This window comes from Anas acuta, chromosome 10 (genome assembly GCF_963932015.1).
Source record: "Anas acuta chromosome 10, bAnaAcu1.1, whole genome shotgun sequence".
In the NCBI taxonomy this organism is placed as follows: Eukaryota; Metazoa; Chordata; class Aves; order Anseriformes; family Anatidae; genus Anas; species Anas acuta.
Genome location: NC_088988.1, coordinates 2,373,499 through 2,397,555, shown reverse-complemented (window position 1 = coordinate 2,397,555; position 24,057 = coordinate 2,373,499). Strand labels below are relative to the sequence as shown.

At 55.4% G+C, this 24,057-nt stretch overlaps 1 protein-coding gene across 1 annotated transcript in view; it reads left to right on the top strand.

The window, feature by feature from the left end:
* Positions 1–24,057, top strand: part of JPH3 (junctophilin 3) — a 45,188-nt gene that overhangs the window by 11,065 nt on the left and 10,066 nt on the right. The window contains exons 2-3 of the mRNA XM_068693279.1: positions 3,571–4,348; positions 20,750–20,874. Of these exons, the coding sequence (XP_068549380.1) occupies positions 3,571–4,348; positions 20,750–20,874 (903 nt within the window). The remainder of the gene's footprint in view (positions 1–3,570; positions 4,349–20,749; positions 20,875–24,057) is intronic.

Sequence of the window (24,057 nt, the reverse complement as noted above, 5' to 3'; positions counted from 1 at the left end):
CCGAGACTTGGGGACGAGGCTCGGGAGCTGGCGACTTTTCCCTTGCTGCTTTTGGCCCTGCCAGCTCTGGCTGAGGACGGGGCTCTGCGTGGTCCTGAGGGCGATGGAAACTCCTGCAGGAGCTTGAAGAGCCATTTGGAAACCACCCAGCCCTGCTCCAAGGGGAGGGAGCCAAAATAAATAAATAAATGGAAAAGGACAGGCTACAAACCACAAGTGGAGGTGGCCAGCAACGGCATCGCCCGTTTTCTTCTCCCCACGTTTCCATCCCCTCCTGACTTTCCTCATCTTCCCTACAATCCCTTTTCCTTTCTCATGCTCCATCTGCTGTTTTCTGGAAGTTTTCTTGCTGAGCAGTCATTTGGGAAAACTATTTGTGTCCCCCCAGGTTCAGGTTATCTCCTCCCCTCCCATCCAGGCATGTGCGTGCCCGCATCCCAGCTTTTCTTGGCGTCACCTTGTTCTTGGCCAAACCCCTCTGGAGTGGTTACACCAGGAGGGTGGGATCTGTTCCTCTTTCCAGCAGGATGGTGGTGCTGAGATGTTTTACCTTGGCTGCCCGGCACAATCCTGTTGTGCATCTGGTCCCACCTGCGCCTTGCACCCAGCCCTGGGGATGCAGCACTTTCCCCACTGCAGCTCCCTGGCCCTGAAACAGCCACAGCCTGTCCGTCGTGGGGCACGGAGAGCCATAAAATCCTGTTTCCTCTGCAGGGAGAAGGAGTCTCCGGGCTCCTTGCGAGATCAGGCTTTGTGCACAGACCTGCAAATGTGAGAGGGCAGAGGTTAAGCCGAGCAGTGCAAGGGGAGGAGGTGACGGTGCTTAGCAATGCAGATCAGATGGCTCGGAGTGCTTCCAGCACTCGTGGCCAAATCCTGGGCTATTTAGGGGTTTGCTAAAGGTAACGAAGTCAGACGAAGGAAGGAGTGCTGATGGGTGAGGGAGGAAGGGGGAAACTCCAAGAACTCAGCTCCTGGGAAGGAAGCACCTTCAGCTGGCGCTGCCCACGGAGGTGGCCAGATGTCCTGAAGGGTGCTGGGGAGGAGATGAGCTGGGGAAGTGCTCAGGAGAGCAACAACAGCCACAGAAACAAAATCTGGGGCTTGGGAACGCTCTGCGGGGAGCTGCTCCGTGGCCGGGAGAAGGATGGGGTGGCTCTCCTCGCATCTTGTGCTTGGAAAACTCCCCCTTGCCAAGCAGCTGCAGCACTTACAGCCGTGCAATCCTTGGAGAAGGTTTTGAGGCCGTGCAAAGACGCCAGCTTCCCCGGGCACCTCGGCCTTGCTGGGGAGGCGCGCAGGCACTCGCTGCAGCTGGGACCTGCTGGGACCAATTTGCTGCCTGTGCTCCAGCTGCGCCGCGCTGTCACGCCTGCTCCGAGCCGGCTTTGTTCTGCTCTCTGCCGCTGCCTCTGCTTTGCAGCACGGGGCCTTGCCCGTTTTACGATGCCTCCTTTTCCTCTGGTTCCCCCGATTGGGATTTGCCCAGAGGTGGAGGGGTCCCAGGGCCTGCCCGGGGCTGGGGAGCAGGGCCAGGGGGTCACCGAGGAAAACTGGGGCAGGATTTGGTGAGGGCAGCTCCGACAGACCCCAAGCAGGGTTTTTTCTCCCTGCCCCCTTACCCACAGGCTCAATCCCAACCCGAGGACGTGCCCAGCATCCCCTCTGTGCTCTCTGCTGTCCGTCCCGCTGTCTGTCCCCCATCCTTCTCCCCATGGCCAAGCATTGCTCCTCGCCCTGCCCTGCCGGTGCCGCCGTAATCCCAACTGCTCCCTCCCCAGCACTAATCCTATAAACCCTCAGTAAATCCTGCCTGCCTGGCCCTGCCTCCCTTCTCCAGGGCGGTCTTTGCTTGGAGGCAGCATTTTTGGGGGTAGGCAGGGATAATGTCAGAGCACCAGGAGTGGGTGCCTGAGCCTCTGGGTGCTGGTCCTTGGGGCCAGCTCACCACGGGGCCCTGGGAACCACAGCCAGCACGGGGGAAAACAGCAGCCCTCATCTCTTTCCACCTCTCCCCATGTATAAATTGAGAGTGAAGCGCATTTAAACACACAGAAGGACGGTGAAAATTCACATTTTGTTGGAAATGGCAAGCAGCAGTGAGCGATAACCCCTGCTAAAGGAGTCCTGGGATAAGATCAGGGTGAGGAATTAAAAGGAGCATCGGGATGCCCCGGCTCCAGTGCTGGGATCGCTCCTTGCAGTGGGTTTCTTCAGTCTGGCAATGTGGACAGCCAGCACAGCCCGTTTTATTAAACCTTTCTGCTGGGCTGTTGGAAATTGCCGGGAGGGAAATCGCTGCAGCAAGGCGGGGATGTCTCAGGGAACAATATTTTCGCTGCCAGAAGAGACAGCTCAGGTGGATCTGATGGGTGCTGATTGCTAAGGGCAAAGATCATCCCGTGCGGAGAAGGGCTGGAAAGTCGCTATCGGACTGAGCCGGAGGTGATCTGCTGGGCTGTTCTTATCAGGGCCGTCTCGGTCTGATTCACACGAGGTTCACTATTTTAAGACTGTTTAAGACTCCCTTGCCCTGACACTGCGTGGTGCTGGCAGCTTCCAGCCCTGCTCCAGCATCGCCCCGGGCTGGGCTCAGAAGCAGGGGCCGGGCAAGGAGCCTGCTTGGGGCTTGAAATCCTCCCTGTGAGGGCTCAGCCGGGCGGTGCATCACCGCATCGTGAGACAGCCCCCAAAAGATGAAGCTGACCTAAGAATACAAACGAGCTCCGCAGTTCAGCTGCCCGAGATAAAACGACGAAGCGTGCCAATCGCCGTGCCGCGGGATGGGGAGGGATTATAAACCCGGGGCAGGGAGAGCTGATTACCACCACGCATTTCGGTGGGCAGGGCAGGGATCACTCCCGGGTCGTGTTTTCCCTCCTGGACTGGTTTCTTCTGGCCCCATTTTCCAGCACAGCAGCTCTGGGGCAGGCAGAGCCCTCGGCACGCCGGAGCAGCGGCGTCGCGGCGAGGAGCTGCGTGCGCCCCAGCCCGCTAACTGCCGGTTAAGTAACTCAGCGAGTGCCCACGCAAATGGAGGAGTTCAAGCAGGGGCACGTTTCTGAGGATAATAACCACATGGATGTCTCCCCGTGAGGCCTTTATTTCTATAGAGCCGCTCCCTCCTGCTACACGCTGGCTGCAAGGCGCTGTGTGTATAAATAAACGCACGGTAATGTGCCATCCGCTCGGATCACTGCTGGCAGCCGACGGGGCTGGACTCTGCTCCTGGTTACAATTCCCATCTCCCTGCCTGATCCCTTTACAAATTCAGGGGCAGGCCCTTTAGGGAAGGCTCCATATGCCCTGGTGCCCTGGCTGGTTCCTAACATCCCTGTGCTGCAGCTGTGGTGTGTGCTACAGACCCACCCTGAGTTTCTTTTCCCCTCTTGCAATGTGACATTACAACCACGGTGATGGGGTGGGATCTAGTGCTGCACTTTGCCATTGGGACTCCAAATTCTCCTAATAATAATGGGTTTTGGGGGGAGGTTGGGGTGTTGATGCTGCTACCGACCCGCAGGATGCCTCGCCATGAACCCCCTCTTTGCTTTCGCCTCCTCTCCGCAGGGACATACCAGGGCCAGTGGGTCGGAGGGATGCGCCAGGGGTACGGCGTCCGGCAGAGCGTTCCCTACGGCATGGCTGCGGTCATCAGGTCACCCCTGAGGACGTCCATCAACTCCCTGCGCAGCGAGCACACCAACGGCACGGCGCTGCACCCCGACTCCTCGCCGGCGGTGGCCGGCAGCCCCGCCGTGTCCCGGGGCGGCTTCGTCCTCATGGCCCACAGCGACGCCGAGATCCTGAAGAGCAAGAAGAAGGGCATCTTCCGACGGTCGCTGCTGAGCGGGCTCAAGCTCCGTAAGTCCGAGTCCAAGAGCTCCTTGGCCAGCCAGCGGAGCAAGCAGAGCTCGTTCCGGAGCGAGGCCGGGATGAGCACGGTCAGCTCCACCGCCAGCGACATCAACTCCACCATCAGCCTGGGCGAAGGGGAGGCCGAGCTCTCCGTCATCGAGGACGACATCGACGCCACCACCACCGAGATCTACGTGGGCGAGTGGAAGAACGACAAGCGGTCGGGCTTCGGGGTGAGCCAGCGCTCGGACGGGCTGAAGTACGAGGGCGAGTGGGCCAACAACAAGCGCCACGGCTACGGCTGCATGACCTTCCCCGACGGCACCAAGGAGGAGGGCAAGTACAAGCAGAACGTCCTGGTCAGCGGCAAGAGGAAGAACCTCATCCCGCTGCGGGCCAGCAAGATCCGCGAGAAGGTGGATCGGGCCGTGGAGGCGGCCGAGCGGGCGGCTACCATCGCCAAGCAGAAAGCGGAGATCGCGGCCTCCAGGTAAGGTGGCGGCTCGGTCCCGATGGCTGTGGCTTTTGGGGAGGCGTGGTGTGGTGGAGATGCCCGGGGGATGTGTGATGGGAGCTGCTGGAGGCAGGCAGGTGTTGTGGTGGGGGTCTGCTGGTGGTCAGTGCGATGTGGACCGTGCCATTGGGCTGCTTCTTGGAGCCATACAAAGCCAAGGCTTTGCCCAGACCTGGTGGGTGTTGCTCAAAGCATCCCTCCTGCTCACCTCAAGCAGGCTGTGGGTGCACAACCCTCCCAAAACAGCTGACAAGGCAATGGAGGGGCACCCAGAGCAGTGCGTGCGCTGGGGGCCGTGCGTCAGGGTGGCTGCGGCGCACTGGGATGGCACTTTGGGGTCACCCTGTGGCACACGTGGTCACTTGTGATGTGCTGGGTTATTTACCCGTTATTCCCTAGCCTCTTTAATAGGCAGGATGCCCTAGGCTGAAGAGCTCCTGCGATGCCCTTTCCCCATATCCTCTGTCTGACACAGCCCAAAGAAACCACCCCAAGGCCTGCACCGAGAGGATTCCCTGCCATTTCTGTTCCTGAAAGGGGTTTTGGGTGGGAAAGCAGTCAAATTGCTGGCTGCAGCTGATGCTTGGGGAGGATGTTCTGCTAGAAAGCAGCAGGTCCAGATGCCCCGACGATCCCTACAAACCCCAGGAAGCCCCCCAGTACCCCAGTACCCCACCAGATCCAGCTGAAAACCATCAGAAGAGGGAAAAAAAATGGGGTGATGTCTAATTTCAGTTGCAATAGGGTCCAACTCAAGTGCCTGGCTCCCAAACCGTGCCTGGAGCTTGGTGACCTGCAGTGAGCAACCAGAAGAGAGGTGAGCCAAAAAGGACGGGCTTTTTTGCTGAGATCAGGGCCTTTTGCATCACTTTTGGGGGATGGTTTGTTAAAGCAAGGCCTTTTCTTTTTGCTTTCTGAGCAAGCGCGATGTGGTTGGGGAAAAGGGGCTGGGGCTGGGGAGAAACTCAGGCAGCTCCTCAGCCTCCTGTGCTGGATTAATTGTTGGGTCTGGATCATTTGTATTCAGAGTCACACTTGAAATCTTTATCAGCATGTCTGCTGATGACTGATCTGCAATGTGAATGAGACTCCCAGGCCTGCTCTGGGAGGATATTTTGGCTTGATGATGTTTTCTAGCTGATGTTGTACCAAATTGTTGTCAAAGCTTTAAAAAAAAGAAAAAAAAAAAAAAAAGCTCACTAGGATGCCAGGTAGGAAACAGACTGCAGAGCAGCAGAAAGAGCAGATATTTCCATGTGATCCGGGGATGCAAACACCTCTGTACACCCTGGAAATGAGGAGCTGTAATGTGCTGTGGGATGCAGGCTCTGAGACCCTGAGCATCCGCCGTCCCCAGGCGGTACCGGTCCTGGAAAGCCATGGGAGCAGGAGCTGGAAGGGACGTGACCCCCCTGCACTGGAAATGCTTTAATGAGCTCCTGGCATATAATGTTCCACCTCCTAATTATGAAAGAGGAGGAGAAGGGGAAAAAAAAATCAAATCCGACAGCAATGCCAGGACACAAATACCTCGTGCCCCTGTAGCAGACAGGGAGGATGCAGCTGTGGCCATGGGCGTGCACAGGGAAAACAAAACAAAAAAACTAAAAACCGTATTTAACCATCAATGAAGATGCGAAGAAATAAATGAATGGGAGCACAACGCTTCGAGGATGCTCCAGCAGAGCCCGAGTGCTAGAGAAGCAGCCCAAGTTTAGCATCGCCCCGAGGGCTGCTGCCAGCAGATGCTCGTGAGCATCCTGCCCTGCGCATCCCGCAGCCCTGCTCCTCTCCATCCAACCCTGGAAAAGGCACACGAGGAAGGGAGACAGCTCAGCCACGCCAGGATTTGCTCTTTTCACAGCACAGACCTTGCCTCTGGTGCACGAGGGCTGCTGGTGGTGTGCTGAAAAGCCCCGTATCGATCCTCAGAGCAGCGCAGCCCTCGCTGGGCGAGCTGGGGACAGCCAGGCTCCAACGTGACGCACGCTGTGCATTAGCTGGACGAGCATCCGCGGGTGACACCCGTCCCGGGAGGTTTTGCTGCCTGTGTTCATGGCTTATGTCAAATTCCCAGCACTCAGCAGCAGAGAGCGAAGCTGTTGGGCTACGGTCAAGCAGTGCTGCAGGGTGTAGGATGTGCTGGAGACATGGGGACGGTGCAGGATCAGCCCCAAGGTCTGGGAGACTTTTGTGTTTGCAAAGGAGATGCCCAAGGACCTTGAAATGGAAAGTGGGGAGAGTGTCTGCAACCCACAGCCTTTCAGTTCAAGTTCTTCCCCATTGTTATTTTATTTTATTTTATTTTATTTTATTTTATTTTATTTTATTTTAATATTTTTTTTTTGCATGGACAGTCTCTCAGCTGCATCCCAGCACGCAGAAGCAGAAGACAGCAAGGTTTTACAAACCTACAACCAGCTCAAAAGGCTTTCACATAATTAATATGATTAATGTTAAAGCTTAACGCTCTCCTGCAGTGCCCACACCAAGCTGCATCGTCCGAATTGAGACAAATGCCAAAAAAAATAGGCAGTAGAGGCGTCGACAGAGGAATCCTGATGCTCGTTTCATGCTTTGGGGCTCACAGGTGCAATGTCCCACATCTGAGACCAAAAAATAGCCCTGGCTTACCAGGCACCGGGGGGGTTTATGGCAGCCCTGTGTGTGTGTATTCTCTTCTGTCTAATAATACGGCTGAGTTCACTGTGCAGCCTTTCCCTTGGTGGGGGAAAATATGTGCCCACCCACGTATTTCATTAAATTTGTAAGAATTCAGTATTTTTGAAAACTCTGCTGCTCTGTCAAATTTGGTTGGAATTGGCCAACACGTTCAAAAGTTATTAGTGTGGGAGTGATGGCATAGAGATATATAAACAGCACCATCACAGAAGTAAGCCCCATTTCCTGAGGAAAGTAGGCTAAAAACACAGTGTACTGAAGACAAGTAAATTGGATTCTGGAAGTTGTTTTAGTCTGAACAAAAGTACAATGCTATCTGTGGCACAGAAAGTAAGCTCATTTAAGGAGGAGTCTTTAGGTTCGGTGGGTGATTCTCCTAAATTTTCTTTGGTGCAATTAAAATGAAAGAATATTTTCTCTCCTCTTCCATCGCCCGCTCGCTGAAATAGTTCCTGTAAAACAAATGGGTGAGAAGAGCCGCAGATCAGGCCCGAAAAACAAATACTGATGTTAACCACCAGTTTTTAGAGACAGATTGGGAAGGAGCCTGGTTTTTCCCTGTTTAAAATGAATGTGCAGGGTGTCCTCTTTGTGCTGCGGGGTGCTGCGTTCCCAGCTCACGAGGCAAGAGCCCACGTGGAAGGGGAAGGATGCGCTGAAGACACCAGATCCCATCTCGGTAGCAATAATGGTGATACCTAAATTGTCCCTAGGCACTGGAAATAATAAAAATAATACCCAGCCAGGACAAGTGCCTCGCCTTTTGGCACAGCTGCTGGGGTTTTAATGCAAGGCAACGGGTCCGTCTGCTCTCACGGGTCAGGGTTTTGGGATCATGGATGGAAGGGCCATTGGTGATGCTATGGGTGTGATGGTGGCGTTTGAGCTGCTCTCAGCTCTGCTCTCAGCACAGGGTTCATGGGGCACATCGTGAGCTGCCGGTCCCTTGCACTCCGGCGGGGATGAGGCTTTTGGGTTAGTCCTAAGTAACGCGCTTCCAGGCGTAATTATAGCCGAGCCATTCACCACCGATGAGAAAAATATAATTAAGCTCGATATTCTCAGGAGGAACCAGGCTGCAAATTAGCATGGTGTCATTTAACTTCTGGAAGAGAAACTGGAGAGAAAAAAAAAAGAGAGAGAGAAAGAGAAGGAAGGGAAGGAAGGGAAGGAAAGAAGGAAGGAAGGAAGGAAGGAAGGAAGGAAGGAAGGAAGGAAGGAAGGAAGGAAGGAAGGAAGGAAGGAAGGAAGGAAGGAAGGAAGGAAGGAAGGAAGGAAGGAAGGAAGGTGAATAAAGATGACTTGGCAGCAAGGCTGTGTAAAGGAACACTTTTTGAAGCTCCTTCAGGATGCTGCGGTGGGGGCGCAGCCGCCCTCCCCGCCTGGCACACAAAGGGAAGCAGGAAGGCAAGAAAATCCCCGGAGAGCTGAACGGCAAAGTGCAAGAGGTTGTGTTTGAGCCAAGCAGGTATTTTCCTTCAGCAAATGGAAACGCAGCCCAGGCAGGAGCCACAGCAAAGAACAGACTCCGCAGTTCGGGTCCCAAAGATTTTGAGTTGCGGTAATGCCACTGCCGGCAGCGCGCCGAGCCAGCAGAATGCTGCTTAATGCTCTCCCAGGCCTGTGCCTGCAGCGTTGTGATTGTACTTGGCTGCCTTTGATTTCAGGTTTCTGCTGCTGCGGGGGGTGGCCGCGGGGCGCCTGCATCTGTCTCCCCCCCTCATGCCGCTGGTGAGGTTTTCGTTGCGCATGGAGCCGGGGAGGATGAGGGGTGTGGGGTAAGGGGAGCGCTGCGCCCCCACCAAGGGTTGTGTGTCCCCTTCCTCCAGGTGGGATATTGGGAATGAGCCAGCGGGTGAAATGGGGGGCAGTTGGGGAAGGGGCTGCCTGGGAGAGGACATCACCGCCACCCATTTATTTGGCACCGATGGGGTCACCGGTGGCATCGGCTGGCAGCCACCAGGACAGCATGAACCCTCCATCCCTGCTCTCCATCCTTTCCTTGAGGACATCACGACAGGGAGAAAAGCACAGAGGGAACGTTTTGGAGGCTGAGAGCAGCTGAAGCAGGGGTAAATCCCTTTGCAGCAGGCTGGGTTTTCGCTTCCTCTGCCCCAAACAACCCCTGTGCCACGCAGAGGGGGGCGAGCACGAGTGGCAGTGATCAGGATCAGGATCAGGATCAGGATCAGCTGCTGTTCCTCCCGCTGTCAGCCAGGACCACACGGGTACCTCTGACTCACTTCTGAGCACAATTCCCACCTCGGGACCAGGGCATTCGAGGAACGGAGGAGCCCTGGAGCTTCCCGGAGCTTCCCGGAGCATCCCGTCCCTCCCAATTCCGGCTCGTGCGGGCCCTGCTGGCCGCAGCGTGAGTGTTGAAATAAGTCCTCCTGCAACGCCGATGTAATAACTTCCTGCTCAGACAGGACTTAGGGCGTTAAGCCCTTTTGTGGCCGTGTCAGAAGTCAGGACTAGCTGGCACGCTCGTGCAGGGCCGGCCCTGCGTGTCCCCAGCTGCCACCGCGCAGAGGGATGCTGCACGGGGACACGGGCGGGATGGAAAGTTGGGTGCCTTTGGGGCGAGCAACGCTCTGAAAAGTAATCACATTTAAAAAAAAAAACAGCCCAGTGCAGGGGGGTTTCAGCCACCCCATAGGTGTGACAGGTGAAGCAGCCCTTCATAAGAGGGGAAAAAAAAATAAAAATAAATAAAGAAAAAGCCAGCAACAAGGAAAAAAAAAATAAAGAAACCCATCCCCTGCTTTTCCTTCCTGCTGCTTTGCCTATTCAACGAGCAGAAACTGCAGCGTTGCTGTTCTCCAGGATCTTCAGGAGGGAAGGGAGGAATCCTCCCCCAGCCTGCGCAGCTGCCTGGCTCGCAGCCCCGGCGCCTTCCTCCCTCCTCATCCTCACCCCAGTAGCTGGCGGGGGCGCGCAGAAACCTGCAGCAGGGCCCGAGCGCGGGGTGCTGATGTAGCATCACCCCACCATCACCCCGCTGATGCTGTACGCCCAGGCTTTTAGGGGAAGGTTTGGGGTCCCTGCGCTGCACCAAGCCCTGGTGCTGCGTTCCCATCTCGTGAGAGGCCGCCTTGCTTTTTTTCCTCTCCCAGCTCCCATTTTCGGTTCCCTGGCATGCGCTCCTGCCGGCTGCGCTGCTCCCGCCCCAGCTTCCCACCCACCTCCTTCCCTGCAGCAACCACCCCAAAATCTCCGTGCGCCCGTCCCCCCCGGTCCTCCTTTCCTTCCCCTCTCTGGAGAGAGGCAAAAGCAGCATCGAGAGCACAACCGAGATGAAAATGCAGAGCTGGGTGAAAATATGGGATGTTTTCCTTGGTGTTGTTGAGCATCGCTCTGCCAAAGCCAAAAATTTGGAGATGCTGATGGTGAGGGGACTGGCACTGCTGGGGGGGTCACAGAGGCTGGGCTGGGGGCTCCTGGTCCCTTGATGCTCTTGCAGAGAGTTTGGAAAGCCTCGAGCAATGGGGTTTCTGTCACCTCCTCCATGCAGGACAAATGACAAGCTGCCCTGGCTTCCTAATCCAGGAAATTAAAGGATTTGACCGCGTACCCTGCTAAGCGAATTCCCCCCTGAAAATCCTGGGGGGATTTAACCCCTGGATCCGACTGATTATCCCTTTAAAGTTGTGACTAAGGAAGGTCCCGATTCTTCGGGGTGCTGAGCACCCTAAAATCCCCTCGCAGCGGTGACGTGGCCGTGCCCTGCGCTCTGCTGTGGTTTTGGCTTCGCCTCCACCCCACCTCGTCCCAGATCCACCTCGTCCCATCCGTGCCCCCACACAGCTCCTGTGGGTGCTCCACCCCATGGTGGACCTTTCCCAAGGGGAGAGGGGCAGGGCAGGATTTGGGCAGGGGTCTGCAGCCCTCCAGCTCCCCTGAATCCTATAAATGACTTCTCTGGGGAATGAGGCTGCAGCCTGCTCCCTGCTATCTGTCTGCTCTGTCTCTCCTCACCATAGCACGGAGGTGAAGCATAAATAATTAAAAACCCAGATTCTCTCCTGGCAGAGCCGGGCTCTGAAATCCTTTCCCTGTTGTGCTGCCGGTTGCTTAAGTGGAAATTTTCACGGGCTCTGCCTCAGACCTGCAAACCTGGGGCTGCCTGCCATCCCCGGAGCACGCTGGACTTCGGGAACTGGAAAGGATTCCTGCTGGAGAGGCTGCACCCATCCAGGGGATGCTGCAGGATGCTCGGGACGCACAGCACCCGCATCCATGGAGCAAAGCCAGGAGCAGGCAGGCTTCGAGGCGCCTCGGGAGGAGTGGGGTTTTTGGGGGGCGCAGCTCCTCTGTGGGCTCCCAGCCTCTGCCCAGGCACCAGGGAGGAGGAACCCGTGCGGGCAGCAGGGAAGCGGAGGTGAGGAAAGCATCTTCTGGGTGGGCTCTGAAGTTTGAGGCAGGCAGGAGCTGCTGGTTGCTGTGGCAACGCAGAAGATGTATTTTTTTTTTTTTTTCTCCCACAGCCCTTGGGGCTGCAGCCAGCAGCGCTCACACTGCACGGGGGTCCGGCCAGCAGGGCCTGAAACCCCAGTCCTTGTCCCTACTCGGTGCCTTCCTTTTTTTTTTTGGAGGGGGGGAGCATTTTTCCTCTAGGTTGGCATTTTTTTCGTGTTTCCAGTTCTCTGGTACAACACGCATGGTGCCTGCCTGCACGGCCAGCGATGCCGGAGCTGGATGTGGCTGCAGGGATGGAGACGGCGCGGCCACATCCCACACGGGGCTGGCTCTGCCTTCCCCCAGCTCCATCCCGGTGAGGCTGAAGGTGCCAAAAGGCACCAGGAGCTGTGCCCGTGGCCGCTGCCTGGCTCCAGGAGGAGGCAGGGAATCATCCAGTGCCCGGCTACGTGGAGCAAGGCACAGATTTTTGGTTTCTGCGCATCCCTGCTGGCAGAAATGATGGTTTCCATCACCCAGAGGGCTGGACCGTCCAGCCCATGCCTCAGTCCCTTGTGCCACCACCCAGAAAGGAGCGGCTGGGGGCCACCACCCAGGGCTGGAGGTGGCTGAGGAATCCCAGAGGGTGAGGGTGGACGTCTCGCACTTCTCCAACAGCTGGAGAGCATCCGTCAGCGCTCTGAGGCCATGCCCTGGCCTGGCTCCAGGCTGTGCTGGAACTAAAATACTAAGCTCAGTTAAACAAGTCCCTTTCTGGCTTTGGACTAGTTTTATTTTTTTTCCAGTTTGTTCTGAAATGGGGATGGTGGTGGTGCTGGTGAGTGTTGGCTGGTTAAAGGTGTGTGTGGCCAGCGGCACGCCACGGATCACCCGTCTCCATCAGTTACCCTTCCTCATTCAGGCTTCTGTGGCTCCCAAAGCAGGAAAAAAAAAATAAAGTAAAAAAAAAATGCCTGGGAAGTTCGTTTGCCAAACGTCTGTTTTGCTTGAGGTGACCAAAACTTGTGAAACTGCCAGAACGTTGCAGCCAAAACACGAAAGGGGTGAAGGGTTAGGGAAAGAAAAAAGACTTTTCCCTGTGGTTCTGTTGTTTTGCTTCAGGATTCGGGTTGACTCATTCTTTTTTAGACATCGAAATGAAACTGAAATTAAACTGGTGGATCTGCCCTGCTTGCCTGTAATCTTCACCTGGAGGTTTTTGGGGGAATTCCCCAAATTCTCTTATTCCAAGTGGTTCTCCCTCAGCTGTAGGGAGAGATCCCTCCACTTCCCAAAGGGCCAGGCAGTGCCAAGAGGAGGCTCCCCGGCTCCCTTCACCCTGGTTGAGTTTCTCTCTGCTGTTTGGCACCCCTGGCATTGACATTTCCACCCCACGCCATCCCAGCTGAGGAGGTCGGTGTGGAAATTTGGGAGGAACGGGCTGTTTTGGGGAGCCCGATGGCTTTGGATGCTGATGGCTCACCAAACCCTCCAGCTTTGGTCCTGCAGCACGGGGAGCAAGCTTGGCCCTGCCAAGCAAAGGCATCCTCCAGGTCTCACAAACCAGGCTTTGCCCACCAGCATCCACCCATCCCAAGAAGCTCGGCCCAAATTAGTGGCTGGGGGTGATCCCCATCACTCCCTTCCCCTCCTCCCCTCGGTAAATCCAGGTGGATGGATAGCGTCAGACAGGGCGATGCGATGGGGACGCAGGATGCAGCCCGGAGCCATCCCGGGCAGCAGCGTGTACAGCCAAACCGAGGGCTCCACGTGTCCAAGCAGGCTGAGTTACGGCTGCTGTGGGAGCTGTAACTTGGCCTGTTGTGCATTTAAAAATCTCCACCCGCATGCGGCATTGATGGAGGGCTTTTCTGCCGTTCCGTTTTTGCTCTTAGCACAGGCGGTATAGATCTGCAGTGTGCAGAGCATCCAGCTCTGCCCAGGTTCCTTGGAGATTTTGTGCCTTCGTTTGCTTTTTCTTGGGCTTTTTCTTCTTCTCCTTTTTTTTTTTAATTTTCTTTTTCTTTTTTTTTTTTTTTTTTTTCCCCAAAGGTTGTTAGAGATTTCTTCCAAACTGTTTTGCCTCCTGCCTGGAAGTGGCAGGATCGTTTGTAATGCGCTATTTTTTGCCCGGAGCGTTTGTGGCGTGTTCGTGCCTTTGGGATGCACGCGAGGAGGGCTGTCTGCTGGCACCCTGCGAGCGCAGGGGACGGGGAGGGACGTCAGCGTTTCCCATTTCCTCTCGCACTCTCCAAATGGGCAGTCGCCTTTTCCATTATGTACATGACAATTATCCAGCAAAAACATGGAAACCTGCCCCATCCAAACCACAGCAGCTGGAAAGAAGGAAGCATCTCCCTGCCCATTCCTTTCCTTCCCTTGGAGCTAACTCTTCCCACACTCCACTCCAAGTGGGTTCCTGCAGCTTTTGCATCACCAACCATCACTTTCCAGAAGCTAACCAAGCTCCCAGCATCGCTGCAGTACCTCATCTGTTCCCAATTTATGGGAAAATGGGAAAATCCATCCTCAGAGCCGGAGTTTGTTCTCTCCATTGCTCGGTTGGACTGGGGCAGCGGTGGGACCGTGGTCATCGTTGCTGCTGTCCGTCCTGCGAGGCAAAGCCCAGCTCCAGCACACGGCTCCGTGGCAGGGACCGAAGCACCGGGACGGGCAGGTGCTGCCTGGCATCACTCACCCGCATCCTGAGCTTCATTACAAGTGACAGATGGCAGGAGATGAGCCTCCCTCTCCAGATGTTAATTATCTCACGAGCTGTAAATAACGTCTCGCGGCAGCTTGTGCACCGGCTCCGGTGTGAAAGACCCAGCAGCTTTGCCCTTGCCAGGGGGCAAAAGGTGAAAAGGAAGGAGAGCCACGGGGAGGGAGATCCCTGGGTCTGCCTGGCTCTGCACACCCCATCACCAGGGGGATGCTGGAGAATGTCCTGGCCAGCGGTGGCACATTTGCCTTTGGGTACCAAAATCGTCCACCAGCCCCTTTAGGTCAGTTTGGTTGTGCTGGGTAATTTTGTTTAGCAATGATAGGGATAAAAATATAAATACAAGCATCCCCATGGTGGATTTGGGAGGATGGCAAGGAGAGCACAAGAGGATGGTGGCGTTACAGCCTTCAGGGGCTCTCGTCCCCCACCGGGGAGGACCCAGCTCAGGGTCCCAGGCGCTACATGGGCAAATGATGCCTCGGTGAATTCGCTCTCCATTTGTAAGCTCCAAAACCACAAAGGTAGAAGAGAGCTGGCACAGGAGCCTGGAGCGAGAGGCTAAATGGGAGCTGGCCCCATCCCCATTCCCATGAATTTGGGAGAGCCCCAAACCGGGGCACGGGCTCCCCACGATGCTGGGTGGGAACGGCTTCCCCACGCGGCGCTACATCCCCTGTGTCAAACCACAGGGAGGATCGGATCTGGGCTTTTGACCAAGGTATTTCCCACATCGGGCTGTATTTCTTGGGCAACATCAAACAGCTGCATTGAGTATTTTTTCAGGCTTCAGCAGCTCAAATTTATTTTTTTGGAACTTTTCGCTTGAAATGTGATTTCGGGGCAGCTTTTCAGAGCCCTCAGGCTGGAACACTTCGCTCCCTCACCCCAAATCCCCCAAATCTCCATCCTGGGGCTGGATCCAGGCTGTCTGGCCGCGGAGCAGGGCAGCCAGGCGCTCTCCTTGCTATGCACGGCACCTGCTCGCTGTCTGGCTGCACAGAGCAGACGTTTTTGGCTGCATTACGTCATGTCAGAGGTCACATTAGCTGCTTTCTGCCTCTTGATTAGGGATTCCAGCAAGAGGGGAGGGGTGGGAAAGGGAAAAGCAGACGGAGGAAGCGGGCAAGGGAAATATGCTGGCGATAAGCAGGTAAATGGGGATTTATGCACAGATAGCTAATTGGTGTGTCTAATATTCCACCCCCTGAGTGCCGGCACTGTATTACTGCCTTCACAAATCACTCAAGGCAAGCCTAGCGCAATAACAACCAAGCCAGGAGAGCCGTGAAAAGAGTCAAGCTGGAATTGAGAGTGGGTTTTATCAGGGCAATAAACGGCAGATAGGGAAAATAACAAACAGGTTGTTAATTGCTGCCATCTCCCAACTCCCCCAAGGAAGCGTCTAGACAGAGCCCAGCCCTGGGTGGCAGCTACCACTGGTATCGAGCCGGCCTTTTGGGGCCAGAAGGGTGCTGGCTGCGGGCTGGCATGCCTGTTGAAGGATGCTGAGCCCAAGCCCAGGGGCAGAGGCATGCAGGACGGGCTCTGCAGCCCTCCCCAGCAGCATCGCGCGGCCGCGCTCTGCCCTAAATCAGCGCTGCTCCCGCAGAGGTAGAAGCCAGACAGTCTGCAGCAGCTATTAATAATTCAGGCCCGGTTTGTCCCACCGAGGAGAGCAGGAAAAGCAGCCAAACCTCAGGGCTGGAGACAGCCCCGGGGCTGGTCGCAGCCGTGGATCCCACGCAGGGGGTGCTATGGGGTGGCCATGGCAGGGGCTCGCACCAGCGCTCGCCCTCTTCCCCCCAGCTCTGGGGTTTGCTTACCAGCATCGATCACTCGAGGACTTTTGCTTTATGTCCCTCGGTGCATCTCGGCTTGCTGCAATTAGGGCCAGATCCTGCTCCCAGCTGTGTTGGTGGGAGTGCAAAATAACCCCGGCCAAGCCAACGCAGCTGCGTGCATTGTGCTCACACGAGCCTGGTTTTTCACATGGGTGGCCGGCCCCATTGTGGCCACCACGGCCACCGAGTGCCAAACACAGCTGGTCACCGGGGCCAGAGGGGCAAGCAAAGCCCCGAGACTTCAATGCCCGGAGGAATGCTCTCACTGAATTTTTTCCTGAAGTCTTTTCTTGCGGCTAGCGTGTGTTAATTGGATTTTGCCATTTGAAAAATACATGACCCTCTGTAACGGAGGGAGAAAACATGCCTCCTGGAGGAAGATAAAGATGCATTTAGAGGGGAAAAAAAAAAAAAAAAAGCCTGATTACATATTGACCTGAGAGACAAAGTGAATTCAATGGAGCCAGCCCGGCCCCTTAGGAGAACTCGAGGCTGTTTGTTGTGTCCTGGGATGAGCTCAGCGGGTGCTTAACTCCATCCTCACCGAGGATGCTGACAGGTGAGCGGTGCTGCTCTGCAGGGTCCCCAGAGTGTGTCCCCAGCAAGGACCGGGACCCCTGGCACGTCACCAAAGAGGGCATGCGAGGGGATTTGCAGTGATGGGTGCAGGATCTGGGTTATCCTGCCACCCCTGGGTGCCAGAGCCAAACTCAACCCATTTCTTTGCTTCTGCTACCCATAGCAATAATAATTTGGGTGCCCATCTCCGTGCGCCTGGATGTGCAGGCTATTTTTCCCCAAAAACACAGAAGGCAGGGTTTGCTCCTTTTTGCATTGCGCGGGGAGGTCTCGTTAAAAGAGAAAGCTGCACAGAAGAAGGCTTCGGGAGCCGTTTCAATCATCTTTTAATTAATCATTCCATTCAGCTGATCACTGCACCGTCGGATGCTGCGACAAAGCCGTGCTGGAGAGCCAGGCAGCGGAGGGGCTGCGGAGGGGACGCCGATGGGAGCCGAGCTCCCTCACACGCAGTGAAATTGAGATTTCTGCCACGGGGGAATTTCTTGCAGAGCTTTGTGTCCCGAGGGAGCTTGGTTTCGGCTTCCTTCCTCCATTTCTAAGGGCTGGACACTTCGCTCGGGCTGGCCGCCCCTCCACCTGAGCCAAGCAAATGCAAAACAAGGGGAAAAGGCCAAGGGGCTTGGAGGAGGTCTCCAGAAGCTCCCAGTATGGGATAGGGGAGAGCTGGGGATCTCCATCCTCACAGCAGGATCCCGGCAAGCAGGAGCAGGAGAGCAGCAATTTTGTAATTCCCTGGCAAGCCCAAATCCCGCTGAGCAGGGGACACCTTCACTTGCGGAATGGAAATCCCCCAGCAAGAGCTGTCTGATTTTGGGAATCAGACCTCCTTGTCCAGAAATGTTGCCTGTATCATGCTTTTTTTTTTTTTTTTTACATTTAAACCATGAATAATGCAAATTTCCCCCTGCTTCCAGCACTCAATTGCCTTTGGCCCAGGACATACATTTTCTCGAAAAGTCTGTTACTTATTTTTCTCAGAAAAAAAAAGCCTGTTTTTCATCAAGAACATGAGAAAAAGGAGCAAGGAGGATGAGCCTCTTGTCAGCTCACCCTTCTTGTGACACCGGGTCACCATTACCCTGCAATTACAGGCATCACCTTTACCACTTCACCAGACCCGACTCCATTCCAGAAATATTTCCGATGGTCCACAAACTCTAATTTCCAGCCTAATTTTTTAAGCGTTTTAACCATTTGTTCTCCTCCCAAAGCACTCTGACCCCACTCGAGCCTCGCCTGGTCTCGATTTTACTGGGTTTTCCTCCTGAAACTGCTGGGGGCCACAAACCGTGGCATGGGTTTTGCAGCAAAATCCCTTTGTGCATGCAAAGCCCGGCTGGCATTCCTGAAAAGCCAGCTCCTTCCTTTCAGATCGCTTTATTCCAGCCTCGTATAGATTAGCCGGAGCTGATAAACTTGGCATCACGAGCCGCTCGCAGGTCTTATCCCTTCCCCTGTCGCTTCTGGCCGAATCGCAGGAGATCTGCAAAGGGTTGCAGAAATCTCCGCGGTTGCGGTTTCCCCCTGCCTTCTGCCAGTTCCTGCTGCCAGTTTGACCACTCGCCCGGCCGTCCTCGCGGCGCAGTGAGTCAGCTTGGCACAAAAGGACGAAGGAAAATTGCCCAAACCAGCCGTGGACCGAACGGCACCGCGGGTCTGGTAGCTACGAACCACCCCCAGCATCGCCCCTCTTGCTCTTCCCAACCCCATTCTCACCAAAATGCCTCCAGTATGGGTCGGTTGGCGTGCTGAAATGGGATTTAGGGGATGTAGCCATCCTCAGAAGTCCCTTTGCCTTTGTGTGCATGGTGCTGGGTGCTGCCCTATGGATGGTGGAGGAAACCCAACTTTCAGACCTCTAAAATGGGGCACAAGGGGCACCGTGTCCCCACAGACATCAACACTTGTCCAGCGGGCTCCCTACAGGATTGGAGACACCTTGGGTAAAAAATGGACAGCTTCAGCCTCATTTTGACCCCGTGTTCTAGGATTTAGCCCCTCTGACCCGCTGTCCAGTTTCAGACTTGGCCAAAATCCCACAGAAATCCTCGTTTGTGACGGCGAAGCGTGAGTGGATCAGGGCTCTCTGTGTGCCGTGGAGAAAGACCCGCTTTACACCGAAAGAAAGTCAGGCAATTAGCTGGGGAATTAAGATTTAGTGCACGCCATGAGCAGCAGGCATATAGAAAGGAGACAGCTGTTAAATTTAGTATGTGACAAAGTCATGCGAGCACTAACTGGATTACTTGCATTTATTTGGGAATACTTATGTATTTTATTATGCAATGTATAGATCATCATAATTCTGCTTTTCACTCCAACGGCGCCTCTCCTGCAAGCATCTTAGAGAGCATTACAAACAATTAAGCCTGCCTGCGCCTCTGCGCCGTGCTCCAAGTTGTATCGGCTTTGTGGGCACTGAGAGCATCTCAGATCGGGGATGTTTTAATTCAGGGGGTTGGGTTTAACTCTGCCTGGGCCGGACCCCCAAACTGCTGCTCGTCCTGGGCTGATCCATGGGGATGAAATCACCAGAGTGAGTTTTCCGGAGATGGATATACGGCTTCCCCAAAGGGATGGATTTTTTGGCCCATTTTGGTGGAGAAATGGGAATCCCCAGGATTTCCATTGAGAGGGGAGCGTGGTGAGGATGCTCCCCGTGTGCTCTTCCAGCGTGCCCTCCTGCCTCGCCTGTCCCCAGGTCTGCTCCCAGCCTGGAAGAAGTGACGGATCGCTGCCTCCAGCTGCCTCCCCAGGGAGGAGATTCGGGAGGCGGCGTGTAATCCTGCCTGCTGAGCTCGGTCCAGACACCACCAGACGTTATTAATCCTTCGTAGCAGGCCAGCGGGGACGGGCAGCCTTGCCGTACCAACGTGCTGCGGCACGGGAGGGATGGGCCCTTCCCCAACAGCTCCCAGACCAGGGAGAAAACGGAGGCAGAGACGGGTGGGGGAACATCAGGAGCCAACAGCCAGACCACTGGGAAGCCCCCAGTGGGGGCTCTGGGGGCAGGGGTTGATGGCATCGTGCCCGGGTTTGAAGAAGCGGCAGGGCACAGACGTGCACGTCCCCGGCTTGTGCGGCGCGGTGCGGCGCGAGGCACGTTGCTGGCCCCATTTTCCATTTATAGGAGCCTGTCAGAAATGGCACTCCTCTCCGAGCAGATGTCGAAAAATTAGAGGGAATTCAGAGAGCAGCAGAACGCAAAAAAAAAAAAAAAAAAAAATGATTAAAGGAGATGGAGGGCCTGCTTTTGGAGGGAAAAGAAATCAGCTGAGCTATTTATAACGCTGCCTGCACCGGGGCGGGTAGGAACAGGCAGTTTTTTAAAGTGCCTCGAGAGCTGAGCGAAGGGGAAGGGACAAACCTGCTCTGGGGGATGAGCACGGGAACGGTGCTGAGGGGCTGGGGGTGATTGGAGCCATCGGACACGGGCACCCGGGGGTCTGGGGGGGATGGATGAGGGCAGGGGGCAGCCGCTCGCCCCCAGCGAGGAGATCCCTGCTTGTATTTGAACACTTTGCTTTACGCACAATATGTGCTGGCAGGGGTGGCAGTCCTTTTCACCCAAAAGTGAGCATTTGGGTTAAAAAACGCTGGCTGGAAATTGAGAAATTCAAGCCCCGAGGCTGACGGGAGCGACACGTTATAGAGGGAACGTCACCTGCTCCCAAAGAAATCCTGCTCCCTGGGGTAGTTCCTCCACCACGGCCCTGTGGGGTTTGCTGGATGCCCTTTGGGTTTCTCTGTGTTCGCTCTGACCCCTTTCTTCACCTTCAGACCATGGAGGGAGGCAGAGGTTTGGTTTAAGGCTTGGCTGAGGATGGTTTTCTTGGCAGGCTCCTTGTGCTGGGCTACAGAAAGCCCACAGCGATGCTTGTGGATGTTTTGCAGCCCAAAGGCTTCACCATGCACCTAACACAGCCCTTTTTGCAACCACAGCACCAAAACCCCACTAAAAATCTCTGCGATCCCTATTCAGAGCTGAGCACCCAACGGGACCACGCGTGCCAACACCTCTGACATCCCTGGGCGCAGCTCCACCAAAATCACCCTTTTTGGTGGGGATTGCAGGGGGGGGACCAGGGCAACCCCCAGGCACTGCCATGCCCCCCTCTCACACATCCCTGTCTCTCCGTTGCCTTGCAGGACCTCCCACTCCCGGGCCAAGGCGGAGGCGGCCGTGACGGCGGCGCAGAAAGCCCAGGAGGAAGCGCGCATCGCCAGGATCACTGCCAAAGAGTTTTCGCCTTCCTTCCAGCACAGGGAAAACGGTCAGTGCACGATGCCACGCCGGCCGGCCCTGCACAGCATCAGGGTTTGGAAATAATGATAAATTCTGTGATAAAACCGGCAAAAATGCGCCCGGCACGGTCTGGCTTGCAGGGGTCTCGGTGGTCTTTCAATCCACCCTGTGCAGTCATGGCGTTGCAGGGATCTTGGCGTTTTGCACTCAAACAGCCCCATTTTTTTAATGTATAGGCTCTGATGGTTGCACAAAAACAAACAAACAAAAAAAAAACAACCCAAGAGCTCTGAAAGTAAAATGCAAATACAAATGATCCTGAAGGCAGGCACAGTTTTACCCCCACGGCTTCCAGAGCCTGGTTTGTGCTTTTTTTCTGAAAGCCTGGGTTTTGTAATTGTGCACTCTCTAATCCTTCACCTGGGTGTGCAAGCCTTCTGCACACACACAAAGGTGCCGGGGAATTCACACTCAGGGTTTGCCTGATGGCTTTTCATCCACTCGCACGTGCACAGAGCCAGGTTTGAAAGCCTTTTCCTTCCCTCCGACACCTCCAAAATTTCCCTCTGGCTTGCTCAAAGCTTTTCTTCTCGAGGAACGAGGCTTTTCCCAGCCGCAGAGGAGCAGCCGGTGCCCAGAGGAGAGGTTTGGTGCCAGGACAGGCTCGGGGAGGACAAGCCGGGGATGTGCAGCCCGGGGAGGATTTGCCCCACCAAGGCTGCACATTGCAAGGGGTAGGAGAGGAGAGATCCAAGTCCCCACGGCAATAATTAACATCGTAATTAATAAATGTGAATGGTTTGATTCAAAACTTTCCCTGCACCGATCCCTCATTAGGAGGCATCTATCATTATGCCCCCTCTCCAGCTCATTAGCTGAACGTTGCTCATTCAGCTTCATCTCTTGGGGGCTGCTGCTGGTGACTCACGGCTGGGTGCTGGACCCGGCAGGAGCAGCGTGGCCGAGGCTGGGCAGGAGGGATGCCGAGGGATGCTGGCATCTTTTGCCAGCCCTGCACAGCCTGGTTTGGCCAGGAGAAAGTGCAAACACCCCCCGGCACTCCTCCCCCTGCAGACCTCCGATTTGTAGGTTGGAGATTTGAGCTCTTTCGCTGGGCTGCACGGTCGGTCCCTGGGGCTTCCTCGGCCCTGAGATATTCCTCATCTCCATTTCCTCTTTGCCGAGAGACTCGGCTGGGTTTAAATCACCTCTTGAAGAAGATATTTTTAGGTGATGCATTTTTTACCAGCTGCTAGACGGGGGACGCGGGGCTCGGCTTGCGGTGGGGCTCGCGTTGGCTGCGTGGGTCACACCTGGGTGAGAGGGGGGGAAGGAGCTTCCACTCAGAGCAAATTAAAAAAAAAAAAACACTTCCATCCAAGATGTGGGGAAACCTGGGGCATGTCCTCGGCTTTGAAGGCTCCGTGGCCGGGCACGGCTGCCTCCATCCTGCTGGAAATCCAGATTTGGTGCTCCGCATCCTCCGTAGCGCTCTCACGGCGGTTCTTCCAGGAACATCACGTGTTCCCTGACTAATTTTAGCCCGGAATAATTGTTGAACATCCTCGGGTGTCGAACGCCGGGAAGACAGCACCCTGCATCTGTCGTGTTCCTCCGCAAGGAACCGCCTGCACCTCCCCTGGCGCTGCCACCCCTTGGCCCCAAGCCCTGTCTGGGGCTGCAAACCCCAGGGGATTAACAGGGTAGAGAAGGAGAGGCAGAAACAGCTCGTTGCAGGTCTGGATGGGGAAGATTTAGGATGAGAGGATGCTTAATAATGCGATCCCCAGTGCAGGTCTCCAGGGTGAGGATGCTGGAGGACAGCGGGGCTTTGGGGCAGCCAGGGGAATTTGGGGTTGGTGCCAAGGGGAGGGAGCAAAGGTGGGGCCAGGCTGGGGGTGGCTGTGCCATCAGAGGGGGGCTTTGGGGTGGTCAGAGCTGCTGGGAAGCTTTCAAGGCCCTGCACCTCCAGAGAGCCAAATGGGAAGATCAGACGGCAGGAGCAGGACCATCTCCACGACAGCCACAAGCCCACCCGTCTGTATTTTCCCCAGAAAGCTCCCAGAGAGTTATTCTGCATGAAAACAGCGGGGCTGAGCTCCACCTTTCTCCTTCACTGCATTTTCCCACTGGTAATGGGATTGCCCAGGGGCCCCAGATAAATCCTGGGAAATCCAGACACGCAGGGAACAAACAAGGGCCGAGCTATTTGAGCACTGTCCCAAAACGCAGACAGGATTTCCCGTGGCAAATCATCCAAAAACACCTCGCCGGCCATTGGAAGCCCCTGCTTCCCATCCAGAAATTGCTTCGACGGGAAATTTCCAGGCAGCCTTGCTCCTTGTTCGCCTCCCCTGTGAGTGCCCCGATGGGGACATCCAGCCCCTCGCTGCCAGCACGTCCCAGCGGCTCCCCAAGAAGATGCACTAGAGAAAATTGCTCGGCAGAAGCGGAGAGATTAGAGCAGGCACTTCAGAGCATTTATTTTTAAACCACGGTGAGAAATTGAGTTCTTCCCTTTTTTGAGACTCATTTCTTGTCTAGCCATAGCAATTGCAATTAGATGCATTTCAGGGGCATTAGGCGGTTAATATATTTATCAAATTATTCACATAATTTAGCATGGCTTTAGCTGGGAACAGCTATGCCTTGAGAGGGTGAAATGAGACTTAACCAGTGGTAGCTTGCACCCCTTCAAAATAATGTGATGTCTCACGAAGGACTAATACGATGCAGATTTTGTAATTGTCCAGAGAACAATACGCCCCCCACTCATTGACCACCTCCAGCAGGAGACACTCAACCTCTCTTCAAGTCCCCATCCCTAAATTCCCGTTCCCCAGGGAGCAGCCCCGTGGTGTTCCCTGGGCTCAGAGGCGTCGGGGTACATTCAGTGAGGTGCACTAAGGGCTGATGGTGTTATTGGACTCGTGTCACCCCAAGCACACTGCTTTGCTCCTGTCCTCGCTCTTACCACCACGCGCACAGCCTGCAGGGACCAGGATGGGCTCCACGGTGCCCAGCAAGGGGGGATATATCTGTGCCCTGCTCAGCTGCATGAGGCAGGAAGGCTGTGCTGGCAAAAAGGACAAGCTGCCCATGTGTTGGCAGTCCTGCTGTAGCTGATGTGCTTTTTTTTCTTTCCTTAACTGGAGGAGCCACCAATGCCCATGTGGAAGCATCCCAGGCGAAAACTGTGGGTGCTAAAGGA